Raw genomic sequence first — 18317 nt, 5'->3', positions numbered from 1 at the left:
TCTCTTTAGAACCTAATCACTATTTGTAATTAGTTGTAGTATTTTTGTGATTAGACATTTCTTTCTTTTGGCAGTCTATTGTTGGATTTGACCAATTTCCTTTCACTGAATTGTCAGATACGCCATCTAACACTAGATAAACTTTTAGGGATTGATTGTCAATTGAGCAGGAGAGACCAATTGATAAACGTAAATGCTAAATGCTGGGTAATTTACCTGACAGGGTAATTGTTATCAACTGGGTGGAGCTACTCAGAAAACTTGAAAGCTCTTATAGACTATAAATGTTGCTTGATGAACAGAATAGGGTGCGACATTTAAAGCCTGGAATATCTGGGGAGACTTGCGTGGCTCCTTGTGTTGTTGCTTCCTTGTTGAACGTAACCTGCTGCAGTCTTTCTCCACTTGCCTCTCACAGTGGAATGGTGCCTTGACCTTGACTTTTTCTAAGTTGCCCCTTCTGCTAGTTTACCTCTGGAACACACAGCTGGATCATGTGGGAGGTGTTAATTATTTTTAGTTGCAGAGGAAGCCAGAAACCTTTGTTTGCTCAAGAAAGGGTCTAACTGTCATGACATCATAAGCCTTGGTAAATATTTGATGAATACTTGGGCAAATTGGCTTCATTTTTTAAGTCTCTGATTTTGAAGTGTTGTATCATGGAAAGTCTGATACTGCATATGATAGTTGTTTTCTCTGTTCTGTGTTATAAATGAACATCATGTGGAACCTGACCCTAAGGAAGTGCTGTAACTCAGCTACTCCCTGGTCTGTGTCTGATGAGCTCAGTCAGGTTGCTACCTTTCATCTAGGTGGTGGCTCAGAAAGTTTTTTTCTGCCCGCCACATTTAACAGAGATACAAGAGTTCTTCTTGCCAGAAGGCTGCACTGTGGAATTGTTCCTTCGCATACATCGTGAACTCTCCCTTGGAAAGATACTGGAGCAGCAAGACAACTGGTGAGGCAAAAAAAGAACCACCCAGGGACAGTCATGGGAGTCCAGCTAATCTAATAGTTTTAAGGAGTTCCTTGGCAAGCAGTTTCTGAGGAGGACATTGCCAGCAGAAGTGTCATCTTAAGCACTGCCACCTTTGAAAACCTTCTTTGATCGTGTTGTCCTCTCTGTCCCCATCCCATTTCATTTATCAACAGCTTATTGAAAACCAGTCTCCTTTTGCTATCTCGTGTCTCATTTATTCTTCAACACACTGTGTTTCCGGCTTCTGCTCACATCACACCACTGAAAGCCCTCTGGCTAAAGGGACGAGCAACCTTTTATAAAGGTCTTTAGTGGTCTGTTTAAGCTTTTAAATTTTTTATTTTTATTAAAAAAACACAGGTAAGTATTGGGTTGGCCAAAAAGTTCATTTGGGTTTTTCTGCAGGATGTTACGGAAAACCCAAATGAACTTTTTGGCCAACCCAATAGTTTAAAATTCAAATAGTTCTACTGAGATTTCCATGAAAAAGAGTAGTCTTCCCATCAGCACCCCTGCCCTATCCCCTGACTGTCACTCCCCAAGGGTAATCACTTTAAGTATTTTTGCATTATTTTCTACCCAAAGGCAACCACTTTAAGTACTTTAGCATTATTTTCTAATATTTGCCTCCATATTTAAATACTAGGCTTATATTACCACATCTTGATTTTTCAGTTTCTGATACTATCTATTGACTTCCTACTGTGGAAGATGAGAATTTAGCTCTTTCACATCATCTGTCCACATACACACTTCTGTTGCCCTCATCTTTTCAGGATAGTTATTTCCCAACTTTTGGTTAAATCAATATTCTAAGTTTATGTTATTTGCTAGGTAAGTATCATTCACCTCTGAACTATCGTGTACGAGTATGTCTCCATTCTTACACCATTTTGTCCCCTTCATTTTTGTTTGTGTCTTTTCCTATGAACCTATCACTAATTCATCCTCCAAATCTCTAACACCACTGTAACATTTCTCAGTGTGGATAGGGTAAACACATCAGATTCTTTTTTGTTTGAAATCTTTCCTGGATTGATTGGACTTGTTCTTGACCTGTTCTAGGTTGGGCACTGTTTTTAGTTTGCCAGGGCTGCCATTAAAAAGTACCACAGCCTGGGTGGCTTAAACAACAGATGTTTATTTTCTCACAGTACTGGAGGCCAGAAGTCCAAGATCAAGGTGTTGGCAGGGCTGGTTTCTTCTGAGGCCTCTCTCCTTGACTTGTAAATGGCCATCTTCTCCCTTGGTCTTCACATGGTCTTCCCTCTGTGTCTACGTCCAGATTTCCTTTTCTTATAAGGATACCAGTCATATTGGATTAGTGCCCACCCTAATGACCTCATTTAAACTTACCTCTTTAAAGATGCCATCTCCAAGTACAGTCACGTTCTGAAGTCCAGGTGGTTAGGACAACTTCAACATACGACTTTTGCGGGAGCACAGCTCAACACATGACAGGCACGTTGGTTGTTCTCTACACCTGGGGCATAGCTCTTGCCCTGAGATTTCTCTTTGCCTTCACCCTGGTCCTTTCTTATGCCCCTCTTCTGTTTCCTGGATCCACAGCTGCTGCGTTCATGGTTTACTTCCCTGTTTGGTGGAGCATATCCTTCCATGGTTTCCCAAGGATTAATGGGATGTAAATTTTTTGAGGCTTTTGCATGTCTGAAATGGGTTTATTTTATTCTTCCACTGCATTGATAGTTTGGTAGACTGTACAATTGTAGGTAAGCACTTTAAAATGCATTTATTCATTGTTTTCCATAGTTCATTGTTGCTGTTTGAAGCCTTGTGCTATTCTGATTCCAGAACTTTTATTTGTGACCTGTAATTTTTCTTTCTGCAAGCTTTAGGATCTTTGTTTCAGGTGTCCTGAAAGTTCATGATATGACTTAGTGTGGGTATTTTTAAAATTCATAATGCTAGATACTAAGTGAGGTCTTCCAGTCTGGCAGGCTATATGCATCAGTTCTGGGAAATTTTCTTTTCACTTTATCTTCTCTATTTTCTTTTTGGGGAACTTGTATTAGTTGACGATTGGATTTTCTGAAATGTACCTCTAAGTTAATTATATTTTTTCTTTTATTTTCCATTTTTAATCTTTCCTTTCTTCTTTTTTTTAAATCACAAGAATTTTCTCAGCTTTATTTCCACCCTTCTGTTGATTGTTTAGGTTTTCTGCTACATATTATATACATATTTTTTCTGCTATATGTTTTTTTAAAAAATTATTTATTTATTTTTGGCTGCACTGGGTCTTTGTTGCTGCACGCGGGCTTTCTCTAGTTGCGGGGAGCGGGGGCTCCTCTTCGTTGCGGTGCACGGGCTTCTCATTGTGGTGGCTTCTTTTGTTGCCGAGCACGGGCTCTAGGGCGCGTGGGCTTCAGTAATTGCGGCGCGTGGGCTCAGTAGTTGTGGTGCACGGGCTTAGTTGCTCCGCGGCATGTGGGATCTTCCCGGACCAGAGCTCGAACCCGTGTCTCCTGCATTGGCAGGCGGATTCTTAACCACAGCGCCACCAGGGAAGCCCCCTGCTATATGTTTTTAATCTCCAAGAGCTAGCTCTTCTTTTCTGAATGGTTTTTTTCCCAGGCACTTCATTCTTTTATTTTTTTAAATGAATGCATTATCTTTTCTCTCTCTAAAGTTATCAATTTTTAAGTTTCTTCTGTTCCCTGTGTCAGCTGTTTTTGTTTTTTGTTTTTTCCTGTTTGTTGATGCCTTTCTCTCCTGTTAGATGTGATCTTGAAATATCTGGTGATCTTTGCCTGTCATTTAGTACTTAAGATTGAGGCACTCAGAGCTGATGGAAGTGTATGGTAGACTTGTAATAAGGTGGTCAGTCACCTTGACTTTTTTGTTTAGCTTCCCCTTGCTGCACACGATTAGGTTTTATTTTTCTCCATTCTGAGAGTTAATATCTTTGAAATTTTTATTGCGCTCTCTCTCTCTCTCTCTCTCTCTCTCTGTCTACCATTCATCATCCCTCCCATTCTCTTGTGAGTTCTTAATCTTTAGGAGTCTTATCTTCTTGGTAGGGTTTGAGTAAAGAGTAGAGATATAGGCATGAGTTCAATCTAGCCAGTGTAATGAGACTTTGCCAATTAAATTGGTTTTGGGTTTAACCTCAGTCTGGTAAGCTTGATTTTTATGCATCATGTCCCAAGAGTGTAGGCCATTCAGTGCCCTAAGTCATGATTTGGACCCACAAAATCAACTACAAACACTCCTGCTACTGAGGTAGGCCCTATCTAGATCCTGTCTGAACCACCTTTCTAATGTAATTCTAACAACTGCCCCAGAATTATGTCCTAAAACAAGCTCATTAATGTTATTCCCCTCTTGGAAATCTTTAATGGCTTACCGCCTTCAGAATCCATTTCCAACTCCTTGTCAGAACCCTGTGTGATCTGACTCCCAGCTGACTTTTCAAAGCCTCTGCTGTGTTCCACTCCATTCTTCAGTGTGCCAGCCGTTTCTTGACCACAATATTATACATGTTTATGCCATGGTATCTTTGTCTTTCAGGTTGTTCCCTTGGCTATAATGGCTCTCCTATAGCCTCTGTGAACAAATCATTCTTGAAGCCCCCTCTCCTCAGTAAAGCCTTCTCTCCCAACCCTACCCCCCTACTGAATTACTCCTTTTTCTACAAGGTACCTTGTATCACTATTTAGCATTTATTTCATTTATATCTCCTGTTTTGTGAAACATAGGTTCTAAGAATGGTCTCAGATTCCCTCAACCTCCTCCTCCTCCCTGAAGGTGCCATCTGCCACCTGGACCACACTCCCCTGTTTTGCCTTTGCCAGCAAACCTAATTAGCGCTCTCTAAGCTTACTAGAGCCCAAGTTAAACTCTGGGCCTCCATACCAAGCCCTCTCCATTCTCAGCCATCCCTCCATGTTAGAGTTGGAGGAAATGCTACATATCAGGCCACAACTCGCAATGAGAAGCACACACACTGCAACAAAAAGTAGCACCTGCTCGCCACAACTAGAGAAAGCCTGTGTGCAGCAATGAAGACCCAATGCATCTAAAAATAAATAAATAAATAAAATTTAAAAATAATAAAATTCATAAATTATTTGTTAATAAATCTGGCAGTCATAGCTGTTAATTTTTCAACCACGCATATGAGACCAAGAAGTACCAGAGCTCTTCCACTGACTTGACATTGAGATCCTACAAATATTTATACCTTTTAGGAATACAGAGACGTCAAGTAACAGTTTATCAAGAAGTACAGGTTTCGGGGCTTCCCTGGTGGCGCAGTGGTTGAGAGTCTGTCTGCCAGTGCAGGGGACATGGGTTCGAGCCCTGGTCTGGGAGGATCCCACATGCCGCGGAGCAGCTAGGCCCGTGAGCCACAATTACTGAGCCTGCGCGTCTGGAGCCTGTGCTCCGCAACAAGAGAGGCCGCAATAGTGAGAGGCCCGCGCACCGCGATGAAGAGTGACCCCCACTTGCCGCAACTGGAGAAAGCCCTCGCACAGAAACGAAGACCCAACACAGCCAAAAATTAAAAAATAAATAAATAAATAAAAAGAAGTACAGGTTTCATTTGGGGGGTTACTTTCACATGACACAGGAATGGTTCCAGTTGCTCACATTCTTACTTATATTGTCAGTTTTTTCATTTCTTTGAGCTGTTCTAATACAGCTGTAGTGTTGTCTCATGATTTTTAAAACAGCTTTAGAGATATAATTGACATATGATACACTGTACAACTGTTAAAGTGAACAGGTTGATAAATTTGACATGTATACATCCATGAGACCATTACCACAATTAAGATAGAACACATCTATTTATATTACCCCAAAGTTTCCTAGTGCCCCTTTGTAATTCTCCTTTTCCACCCCAGGCCCCCTACCCAAGCCACCGGTGATTTGCTTTGTCACTATAAATTAGTTTTATATAAATGGAGTCATACAGTATACACTATTTTTATGTCTGGCTTTTTTCTTTCAGCATGACTATTTTGAGATTTATCCATGTTATTTTATGTAGCAATAGTTGATTTCCTTTTTACTGCCAAGTTGTATTCCATTGTATGGATATACAGTTTGTCCATTCACTTGATGAACATTTGGGTTGTTCCCAGCTTTTGGTGGTCACAGACAAGTCACTGAACTGGGACAACTTTTTTTTTCTATGTCTATTTTTTAATTGACTTTACTGAGGCATAATTTTATAAAATGTACTCTTTAAAAGTACATAATTTGATGAATTTTGACAAATTCATACTCCCTTTTAACTAACACCACATCAAGATATAGAACATTGGCTTCACTGCAAAGGTTCCCTTGGGGGTTCTTTTCAGTCAGTGTCTCCCACTTGCCCATTCCTAACAACCACTAATTTGCTTTCAGTCACTCTAGAATAAATCTGCAATTCCTATAGTTTTATAGAAATGGAATCATACAGTAACATAATTTTAGTTTCTTGCTTTTTTGCTGAGCATGTTTTTAGATTGATCCATGTTGCAAGTATGTTCATTCCTTTTATTATGGAATAGTATTTCATGACATCAATTTACCGCAATTTTTTTATCCATTGATGTGTTGTTGGGCATTGGGTTGTTTCCAGTTTGGGGCTATTATGAGTCAAGTTGCTATGAACATTCACGTTCAAGCCTTTGTGTGGACACGTTTTCACTTCTGGGTAAATGCCAAGGAGTGAAACTGCTGGGTATGGTAAGAATACATTTAATTTTTTAAGAAACTGCCAAACTCTTTTCCAAAGTGGTTATACTATTTTATACTCAGACTAGCAATGTGTGAGGGTTCCAGTTCTGCATGTCTGACAACACTTGGTATTTAAAAATTGTAAGGTCTTTTAAATTTTAGTCATCTTACGGGTATGTAGTAGTATCTCATTATGTTTTTAATTTGTATTTCCCTGATGACTAATGATGTTGAGCATTTTTTCAAGTTTTTATTGGCCTTTCATATATCTTTTGTGAAGTCTGTTCAAAAATGTCTCCTATTCTTAATTAGGTTGTCTCATAATTTTTGAGTTGGAGTTCTTTACATAATCTGGATACCAGTCTTCTGTCAGAACAATTTTTTTTTTCATATATATTCCCACTGTGCTCAAGCTATAAGGTTCTTTGCTCTTTCTTAAATAGGCTAAGGCCATATCTGTCTCAGCCTTTGAACACCCTTTGTTGCCTGGAATGCTGCTCTTCAAATACACACAGAACTTGCTTCCAGACCTCCTCCAGTCACTGTTCAAATGGCCCTTTTTGGAGAGATCTTTCTTAACCATCCTATTTAAAATAGTAATACCCACGGCCTGACATTACCCCATTTCCTCTGGTTTTTTCTCCATAGCATATATCCACCCTATTTGTTATTTACCTGTCTTTTTGTTTAAAGAAAAGTATTGACCAACATGAGCCCCAAGCATAAAAAACATGGAAAATAATTCTCTACAGCCTGTTCAGCGGATTACCTCCTCTTTTGGAGGCTGATGCACTTAAGGATGACAAGTCAAATTTGTGAGCCTGCTGGATGAAGAGGTTGATTCCATTAACGTACTGTCACCTCTCTCTGAAGTACCTCAGGTAGGTCGCCGACTGCGTTCGGCTCCAGGAGATCCTTCCCCCAGTGAGCGTACCCAGAACAAGAAGCAAACTGAATCCCGCCTGCCTCGAAAAAGAACTGTTGAATCTCGAGCAGCGGAGACGTACGTAGAGCTCATTGGAGCCAATACTTTTCTTTGCACGGGAAGAAACTGAGGACGTCTCGCCCAAAGCCAAGGTGCTTAAGGACCGGGAGAAGACCCACACCCATCCCTCAGCTTCCGGCCCCGCCCGAGGAGTCTCCCCTCCTCCCTCGCCGGAAGTGGCGGACGGAGCCCCGGCTCTCCTTCGCGTCCGCTGATGCGATTCAAGCCGGGGAAGAAGGGTGTGCCGGGAGGGCGGAGAAGGGGCGCAGCTGAGGGCGATCTTCCGGAAGTTCAGGGCTTTGTTTCCGTGGGGAAGATCTTACGAGACGAACAGGGGGGCGACGGTGAGTCCTCGCCGAGCAAGAGCTGGCCGGGCGGGAACGGAAGACGCAGTCCCGGCACCCATTTTCTAGATAACGGATGTGATTCTCGGCGTCCTCGTTTATCGAGCGCCTCCCGAGGCCCGGCCCTGGGATGCAGCCCGGCAATGATCGGCTTAGTCTCTCCCTGATGTATCAGCTGACGATACATCATCCTGATAAGGCCGCGACTCACCAAAGTTGTGACAGAGGAGCTCGTGGAATAGAGAGCTAGTCCTGGGTTCTGGGCGCGCTGGTAAATGGACTCTTACCGGCGAGTTGAAGGGAGGGAGGATTGCATCAGGGGAACTGCCTGTCCTAGAGGGCGCGCGGGGGCGGGAGCTTGGTGACTTGAAGCTGAGAAGTCAAGTGCGGCGGTGGCGGAATGAGCGCGATCAGGGGAGGGGTGCGCTAGGAAGCCGAAGAGGGAGGAAGGGCCCAGATCATAGAGTTTGGAACGCCCGTGGGTGGAGGTTGGATGATAGGAGGGCAGGAATTGTGAGGCGACCACTTCTAGGAGGTCACAGATGTAGATGAGAGATGGTGGCCTACGGTGGTGGCAGTGGGTATAGGAGAGAATTGGAGCTGTCAAAATGATATTTAAGAATTGACAAGACTTTTGGATTAGATATGGGATTTGAGTGAGAGGTTAGTATCCAACGATGATTCGAAGTTTCTGACCTGAGTGAATTATATAAAACAAAACAAACCATTTTGACGTTTGCTAGGGGGCCTTTTTCCCCTAGTGTAAAAATAAAAACCACAAAAATTTTTTTCCTCCCTGGTTATATGTACTCGTTATATTTTGTGTGCACACTGCAGAAAATTCAGAACATACACACAAAAATATTTTTTATAGAAAACAATAAAAATTACCTGCAATTCTACTATCCAAGATGGCCGTATTTTGGTGTGCTTCCTTTATGTTTTTGCTTTCTGAGTGCATCTTTTTGTATAATTGGGTATACATTCTGTCTGTATCTATTCTTTTTCCATTGGACGTTATCATGATAATAAAGGTTGAACTGCTGTGTGCTACGACATTATTCACAAATTTTATTCTTTCCTGATTGTGACAGAAAAGATCAGATGTAATTCCAGCAAGTCAAGGCTAACTTTTTTTTTAAACCCCACATTTGTTTATTTATTTATTTTTGGCTGTGTTGGGTCTCCGTTTCTGTGCAAGGGCTTTCTCTAGTTGTGGCAAGCGGGGGCCACTCTTCATCGCGGTGCGCGGGCCTCTCACTATCGCGACCTCTCTTGTTGCGGAGCACAGGCTCCAGATGCGCAGGCTCAGTAGTTGTGGCTCACGGGCCTAGTTGCTCCGCGGAATGTGGGATCTTCCCAGACCAGGGCTCAAACCCGTGTCCCCTGCATTAGCAGGCAGACTCTCAACCACTGCGCCACCAGGGAAGCCCAAGGATAACTTTTTGTTGTATTTTTCTTTCAATATTTTTTCTTTTTGTGTACCTTTTAAAAACCCCACAATTTATGTCACATTTTGTGTTTTGTTTTCCAATCAGATGTGAAGCACTTAATGTTATTTATTGCTATATTTACACATCCTTAACTACTCTTCAAGACTAGTTTTTAATGGTTGTTTAGTAAAAACCAATCCCCTGTTACTAGTTAGGTAGGTTTTCAACTTTTTACTCTTAGGATGATGAGAAGGACATCTTATTACATAAATCCTCAGATTGCCGATTTATTCCTTAAGAAAAATGCTAGCAATGGAACCTCCTAGGTAAAAGGATAAAATGAACCTATAAAATTGCCTCACCCAAATATCTCATTGGGACTTTAATTGAAATTGTTTTAAAGATCAGATTTTTGCAGTGCTTAGTTTTTCCATTTCAAAGATAGATTATGTCTTTCCAGTTATTTGTCTTTTATGTCCTTTTCTTGTTAAATTTATGTCTATAAAGGGTCAGTATTATTATTTAAGAATTGTACCCTCTTGGCTAAATTCCCATGTGTGAAATGAATACCTTTGAGTTGTGTCATACTTTCTTCTATAAGATTATTTTCTTTATATTTGTGTCTAGATTCTGCTAAAATATAAATAAATGGTGAGATCAGAAAGCTAAAAAGACCAAGTTAGAGTGAGGTTTCCTTAATGCTATAAGTAACCTGTGGTCTAAAAAATTTTTGGTTTTCTGCTCCTAGTTGTCTGTTGGGAAGCTGCCCTTCTTGCATGCATCAGAGCCTGCCTTATCTGCACAGCCAGGGGGCCAGGTGTCCACCTTGATCCTTTCCCAGGAATGGCAAAGAAAGCTAGAAACAGCTTGAGCAGGGTTAGGAAGACAGTGTCTTATGAGAATGCCAAATGTTTTGGGGTGGATTTTTCTAGTTTAACAGTTCTACATCTTATTATTAAAGTTACTTTAATATATTTAATTGTTAGTAAGGATATTTGTTTGTTAGTGACTTACAGTTGTTAACTTTTGGTCTTTTGGTCTTGTGCAATAGAATCCTGCTTATCGATGAAATGCAGTTGACACATCAGCTGGACCTATTTCCCGAATACAGGGTGACCCTTCTGTTATTTAAAGATGTAAAAAATGCTGGAGACTTGAGAAAAAAGGCCATGGAAGGTGCCATTGATGGCTCATTAATAAATCCTACAGTGGTAAGTACTCATGGGAATGAGTGAACTATATGGGGAGTTTAAGAATATGATGATTTTTCATGACGTTATAGGTGGGCCTAAAATTGTTATCTTCAGGTAAAAAGTTCTTGTCCAAGCTGTAGAGTGGAATCAGATTTGGCCAGCCTTGAATTTAACAGTGAATAGAAGCTGAAGTGCCAGGGCCTGCCCTTGGAGATGTGAAAGGTCGTCTAGCTCTGATGTGATGGCAGATGCCTGGATCTCCATCTTCTCTTCTGAACTAGAAAATCTCTGTAAAGGAGGCATTGCATAGTGGTAGAATCAGCAGGACTTAAATCCCAGATATGCCATTTATTATGACTTTGAGCAAGTGGTAGCCAACCTTTATATAGTGCTTTTTTGGTTCCTGGCATTGTTCTAAGTTCTTTACATATACCGCTAACTCACTTAATCTTCACAACAACCCTGTGAAGTAAGTATGGTGATTATCTGCTTCTACAGATAAAACACTAAGGAATTCGCCCAGGTTCCCTCAGTGGTAAGTGACAGAACTGGAATTCCAGCTCATTCTTTGCCTTGGTTTCCTCATCTATTGCATGTGTATAATGATACAGATATCATAGGGTAGTTTTGAGAAGTATAGAAAATGAAGGTAAAATGTTTTTTTGTTTTTAACATCTTTATTGGAGTATAATTGCTTTACAATGGTGTGTTAGTTTCTGCTTTATAACAAAGTGAATCAGTTATACATATACATATGTTCCCATATCTCTTCCCTCTTGCGTCTCCCTCCCTCCCGCCCTCCCTATCCCACGCTCTAGGTGGTCACAAAGCACAGAGCTGATCTCCCTGTGCTATGCGGTTGCTTCCCATTAACTATCTATTTTACATATGGTAGTGTATATATGTCCATGCCACTCTCTCACTTTGTCACATCTTACCCCTCCCCCTCCCCATATCCTCAAGTCCATTCTCTAGTAGGTCTGTGTCTTTATTCCCGTCTTGCCACTAGGTTCTTCATGACCTTTTTTTTTTTGTTTTCTCCTTAGATTCCATATATATGTGTTAGCATACTGTATTTCTTTTTCTCTTTCTGACTTACTTCACTCTGTATGACAGACTCTAACTCCATCCACCTCATTACAAATAACTCCATTTCGTTTCTTTTTATGGCTGAGTAATATTCCATTGTATATATGTGCCACATCTTCTTTATCCATTCATCCGATGATGGACACTTAGGTTGCTTCCATGTCCTGGCTATTGTAAATAGAGCTGCAATGAACATTTTGGTACATGACTCTTTTTGAATTATGGTTTTCTCAGGGTATATGCCCAGTAGTGGGATTGCTGGGTCGTATGGTAGTTCTATTTTTAGTTTTTTAAGGAACCTCCATACTGTTCTCCATAGTGGCTGTATCAATTTACATTCCCACCAACAGTGCAAGAGTGTTCCCTTTTCTCCACACCCTCTCCAGCATTTATTGTTTCTAGATTTTTTTTTTTTTTAATAAAGGTTTTACTCTTTTTTTTTTTAAATTTATTTATTTATTTATTTATTCATTCATTCATTCATTCATTTATGGCTGTGTTGGGTCTTCATTTCTGTGCAAGGGCTTTCTCTAGTTGCGGCAAGCGGGGGCCACTCTTCATCGCGGTGCGCGGGCCTCTCACTGTCGCGGCCTCTCGTTGCGGAGCACAGGCTCCAATCGCGCAGGCTCAGCAATTGTGGCTCACGGCCCTAGTCGCTCCGCGGCATGTGGGATCTTCCCAGACCAGGGCTCGAACCCGTATCCCCTGCATTGGCAGGCAGATTCTCAACCACTGTGCCATCAGAGAAGCCCTAGATTTTTTGATGATGGCCATTCTGACCGGTGTGAGATGATATCTCATTGTAGTTTTTTTTTTTTTTTTTAATTATTATTTATTTATTTATTTATTTTTTTGGCTGTGTTGGGTCTTCGTTTCTGTGCGAGGGCTTTCTCCAGTTGCAGCAAGGGGGCGCCACTCTTCATCGCGGTGCGCGGGCCTCTCACTATCGCGGCCTCTCTTGTTGCGGAGCACAGGCTCCAGACGCGCAGGCTCAGTAGTTGTGGCTCACGGGCCTAGTTGCTCCGTGGCATGTGGGATCTTCCCAGACCAGGGCTCGAACCCGTGTTCCCTGCATGGGCAGGCAGATTCTCAACCACTGCGCCACCAGGGAAGCCCCTCATTGTAGTTTTGATTGTCATTTCTCTAATGATTAATGATGTTGAGCATTCTTTCATGTGTTTGTTGGCAATCTGTATGTCTTCTTTGGAGAAATGTCTATTTAGGTCTTCTGCCCATTTTTGGATTGGGTTGTTTGTTTTTTTGTTATTGAGCTGCATGAGCTGCTTGTAAATCTTGGAGATTAATCCGTTGTCAGTTGCTTCATTTGCAAATATTTTCTCCCATTCTGAGGGTTGTCTTTTGGTCTTGTTTATGGTTTCCTTTGCTGTGCAAAAGCTTTTAAGTTTCGTTAGGTCCCATTTGTTTATTTTTGTTTTTATTTCCATTTCTCTAGGAGCTGGGTCAGAAAGGATCTTGCTGTGATTTATGTCATAGAGTGTTCTGCCTATGTTTTCCTCTAAGAGTTTGATAGTGTGTGGCCTTATATTTAGGTCTTTAATCCATTTGGAGTTTATTTTTGTGTATGGTGTCAGGGAGTGTTCTAATTTCATACTTTTACATGTAGCTGTCCAGTTTTCCCAGCACCACTTATTGAAGAGGCTGTCTTTTCTCCACTGTATATGCTTGCCTCCTTTATCAAAGATAAGGTGACCATATGTGCGTGGGTTTATCTCTGGGCTTTCTATCCTGTGCCATTGACCTATGTTTCTCTTTTTGTGCCAGTACCAAACTGTCTTGATTACTGTAGCTTTGTAATATAGTCTGAAGTCAGGGAGCCTGATTCCTCCAGCTCCATTTTTCGTTCTCAAGATTGCTTTGGCTATTCGGGGTCTTTTGTGTTTCCATACAAATTGTGAAATTTTTTGTTCTAGTTCTGTGAAAAGTGCCAGTGGTAGTTTGATAGGGATTGCATTGAATCTGTAGATTGCTTTGGGTAGTAGAGTCATTTTCACAATGTTGATTCTTCCAATCCAAGAACATGGTATATCTTTCCATCTATTTGTATCATCTTTAATTTCTTTCATCAGTGTCTTATAATTTTCTGCATACAGGTCTTTTGTCTCCTTAGGTAGGTTTATTCCTCTTTTATTCTTTTTGTTGCAATGGTAAATGGGAGTGTTTTCTTAATTTCACTTTCAGATTTTTCATCATTAGTGTATAGGAATGCAAGAGATTTCTGTGCATTCATTTTGTGTCCTGCTACTTTACCAAATTCATTGATTAGTCTAGTAGTTTTCTGGTAGCATCTTTAGGATCCTCTATGTATAGTATCATGTCATCTGCAAACAGTGACAGCTTTACTTCTTCTTTTCCGATTTGGATTCCTTTTATTTCTTTTTCTTCTCTGATTGCTGTGGCTAAAACTTCCAAAACTATGTTGAATAATAGTGGTGAGAGTGGGCAACCTTGTCTTGTTCCTGATCTTAGTGGAAATGGTTTCAGTTTTTCACCATTGAGGACAATGTTGGCTGTGGGTTTGTCATATATGGCCTTTATTATGTTGAGGAAAGTTCCCTCTATGCCTACTTTCTGCAGGGCTTTTATCATAAATGGGTGTTGAATTTTGTCGAAAGCTTTCTCTGCATCTATTGAGATGATCATTATGATTTTTCTCCTTCAGTTTGTTAATATGGTGTATCACGTTTATTGATTTGCGTATATTGAAGAATCCTTGCATTCCTGGAATAAACCCTACCTGATCATGGTGTATGATCCTTTTAACGTGCTGTTGGATTCTGTTTGCTAGTATTTTGTTGTGGATTTTTGCATCTATGTTCATCAGTGATATTGGCCTGTAGTTTTCTTTCTTTGTGACATCTTTGTCTGGTTTTGGTATCAGGGTGATGGTGGCCTCGTAGAATGCGTTGGGGAGTGTTCCTCCCTCTGCAATATTTTGGAAGAGTTTGAGAAGGATAGGTGTTAGCTCTTCTCTAAATGTTTGATAGAATTCGCCTGTGAAGCCATCTGGTCCTGGGCTTTTGTTTGTTGGAAGATTTTTAATCACAGTTTCAATTTCAGTGCTTGTGATTGGTCTGTTCATATTTTCTATTTCTTCCTGGTTCAGTCTCGGAAGGTTGTGCATTTCTAAGAATTTGTCAATTTCTTCCAGGTTGTCCATTTTATTGGCATAGAGTTGCTTGTAGTAATCTCTCATGATCGTTTGTATTTCTGCAGTGTCAGTTGTTACTTCTCCTTTTTCATTTCTAATTCTATTGATTTGAGTGTTCTCCCTTTTTTTCTTGATGAGTCTGGCTACTGGTTTATCAATTTTGTTTATCTTCTCAAAGAACCAGCTTTTAGTTTTATTGATCTTTGCTATTGTTTCCTTCATTTCTTTTTCATTTATTTCTGATCTGATCTTTATGATTTCTTTCCTTCTGATATCTTTGGGGTTTGGTAAAGTGTTGAGAATATGGCCTTTCCCATAATAATAGCCCTCAATAAGTGTTGCTTCAGAACTTTTTATTATTTATCTAAGTTGCTTGCAGCTGTAAAATTCTGTGATTTTCTAAACACCGTAAGCCCTTGAGATTTTGAAAATTTTGAAAATGTAGTCCATAGGAATCGTGATGAAGTAAAACAGCCTGACACTGGAGTTACCATGATGTAGGGCATATGTCTTCAGAGTACTCCAGATTCTCTGTGTGTAATTCTTTTTGTTCTCTTTGGTAGATTGTCGATCCATTTCAGATACTTGTGGCAGCAAACAAAGCAGTTCACCTCTACAAACTGGGAAAAATGAAGACAAGAACTCTATCTACTGAAATTATTTTCAATCTTTCCCCAAATAACAATGTAATTAATATGGAATTTACTTATTTTATATCTTTTGACCTTGTCATGGTAGCCTTTGTACTCAGTGTTGGGTTGGAGCCTGTCGTTAGTAACAAACGAAAATAATAGTGAAGAAAGAATGCTGGACAGAGAGTTGAGGTTTAGCATTGCCTCTTACTAGACAAATAAGCTTTGGAGTCACTTCACATATGAGTAAACTAAAGTTTAGCTAAATTAAGTGAGGATAGTTTTATTTGTCCTTCCTGACCATATAGAGTCAGGAAGATCACTCTAAATGATATTTAAATCTAATGATAAAAATTAGGCATGGATATTTGTGTGTTATCATGTGTATCTTTCGTTCTCCCCATGAACTCTTTGAGGATAGAACCCATGTCTTTTGCATACACCAGAAGCCTGCCTGGGACCTAGAACAGCCCTTTAACACATGCTCACACACCCAGTGCATAGGAAGAGTTTGTGGTTTGAGATACTGATAGTAATCAAAGTTATTGAGTTAAAAACATTCTACCTGGGGCACATTTGAAAAAAAATGTAATTTTGCTGACGAAGTTTTAGTATTACTACTACTATTAACAACACAATCAAGTGCTGACATCAAGAGAAAAGTTAGGAAACCCATGGCATAGTTTAAAATACAGATGTTTGAAAAGTTTAGAAAATGTGTGGTAATAGAATTCCCCAGTACCTGGGGGAAAATTACTGGGTAACTATTGTTTCTTTGAGATCACTGAAATAACTCAGGAGACTGTACAATTCATAAACATCTGTCCCCTACCCTGTTCCAGCTGTAGGGGCAGAAGAAACAAATATGTTTCTGAGGAAGGCAGATGAACAAGACAAAGTCCAAATGCTCTAAGATAACTGATATAATGGGAATAATAATGCAAATCTGTGGGAACAAAGAAGCAATTCATTCTGTAAGGAGGAAGTGCAAGGGGAGTGACATTTGAACTGGACCTTGAAAGATGAGGGCACTCCAGGCAGAGAGCAAAGTGTGAGCCCAGGCAAAAAAGTATGAAATGACGGGAGCCCCAAACAGTCCCGACTGGCTAGAGGGCAGGAGTGCACGGCTAGAGGGTCACTTAGGTCCAGGGGGAGTGGGTGTTTGTGCACCGTGCCAAGTCCAGGCTTGAATCTATGGGAATGAGGCGCAGCTTTGAGCAGGGAGGACTCAAGAGGCAGAGCTGGTAGATATTAGGAAGGGATTGTTGGAAAACTGTAGACAGAGAAAACCATTAGGATATGAAAAATAAGAATCTGAGCAGGAAAGAGCACAAATGGGGAGAGATTTCAGATGTTGAAACTACTGGTTTTGTTGTCTTTTTATTCCCCCTTAGATTTCAGAGGCCTTGAAAAAATTTGGTATCTCGGCAAATGACACTTCAGTTCTGATTGCTTATATTGAAGAGGGAGAAAAACAAATAAATCAAGAATACCTAATATCTCAGGTAGAAGGTCATCAAGTTTCTCTCAGAAATCTCCCTGAAATAACAAATATTACAGAAGTCAAAAAGGTTTGTAAGCCTGTATTTTTAGAAAGAGCATGATAGATGTGGAATAATACTGTTTGCTTATTGAACACCAATGCTTCTATATATTTTTTTAACTTTTGAGAAAGATTAATGTAATTAAAAGTTACTTGAAAAATAATTATAGATGCAAAGAATTGGAAATGCAGGTTTATGTAACATATGATTAAAAACTTAGTTGATGCATTCTTTTTTTAGATATATAAATTTATTTATTTGTGGCTACGTTGGGTCTTCGTTGCTGCGCACGGGCTTTCTCCAGTTGCAGCAGCGGGGGCTACTCTTCGTTGCAGTGCGCAGGCTTCTCATTGCGGTGGCTTCTCTTGTTGCCGAGCACGGGCTCTAGGCACGCGGGCTTCAGTAATTGTGGCACATGGGCTCAGTAGTTGTGGCTCTTGGGCTCTAGAGCACAGGCTTCAGTAGTTGTGGTGCACGGGCTTATTTGCTCAGCAGCATGTGGGATCTTCCCGGGCCAGGGCTCGAACCCATGTCTCCTGCATTGGCAGGCGGATTCTTAACCACTGCGCCACCAGGGAAGCCTGATGCATTCTTTTTAAAAGAATAGATAATTTTAAATATCTATATCTTACGCAGTACATTTGAAATGTAAAATGTAGTATGAAGTTAATGTCTATATGTATGCTTTTAAAATTGGTACAAATGTATTTCTATGTTTAGAGAGTTATCACCATAACTGCAATTGAAACTTTTGATGTAAGTGATGAATTGTCATCTACTTTCCATATTTTAATCACATTGTGATTTTACACCATTATCCCAATAATTGAGTAATAAATAAATTCACATATACATGCTCGTGTAATGAAAGTAGTACATGAATATGTCAGCATGTCATAATCTGTCTTTCATTTTTACAGATATATAAACTATCTTCACAAGAAGAAAGTATTGGGACATTATTGGATGGTATCATTTGTAGAATGTCAACAAAAGATGTTTTGTGAAATGACAGAAATATTAAAAATTTTCAGCAATTATAAAAAACATTCATTATTTTTTCCAGATTATAAAATCTATTATGTTTGTTGTAGAAAATTTTAAAACACAGAATGGTAACAAAGAAAAAAAAAAAACAACCATTCCTGATCCTATCTCTTAATATTTTAAAAGATAACCATGGTTACTGTTATTTGTTATTGTCTTCTAGTCTTCTGTTTCTGTTCAAATATATTTTATTTTTATGTAAGTGGAA

At 40.0% G+C, this 18317-nt stretch overlaps 1 protein-coding gene across 2 annotated transcripts; it reads left to right on the top strand.

The window, feature by feature from the left end:
* Positions 1-7841: 7841 nt before the first annotated feature.
* Positions 7842-18108, top strand: LOC133074653 (EKC/KEOPS complex subunit TPRKB). 2 transcript variants are annotated; one of them, XM_061168583.1, is made up of 5 exons: positions 7842-8002; positions 10487-10646; positions 15450-15572; positions 16913-17089; positions 17983-18108. In XM_061168583.1, exons 2-5 carry the CDS (start codon positions 10506-10508, stop codon positions 18067-18069), a joined length of 528 nt encoding a protein of 175 aa, XP_061024566.1. In that variant the 5' UTR covers positions 7842-8002; positions 10487-10505; the 3' UTR covers positions 18070-18108. The 2 variants fall into 2 exon arrangements, with proteins under 2 accessions (XP_061024566.1, XP_061024565.1); XM_061168582.1 differs by lacking the exon at positions 7842-8002 and adding an exon at positions 8009-8273 and having other exon boundaries at positions 17983-18103.
* Positions 18109-18317: the final 209 nt, after the last annotated feature.

Source organism: Eubalaena glacialis, chromosome 14 (assembly GCF_028564815.1).
Source record: "Eubalaena glacialis isolate mEubGla1 chromosome 14, mEubGla1.1.hap2.+ XY, whole genome shotgun sequence".
Classification (NCBI taxonomy): domain Eukaryota; kingdom Metazoa; phylum Chordata; class Mammalia; order Artiodactyla; family Balaenidae; genus Eubalaena; species Eubalaena glacialis.
The sequence above is the reverse complement of the archived record's forward strand: the minus strand, read 5'-3'. Positions and strand labels throughout refer to the sequence as shown.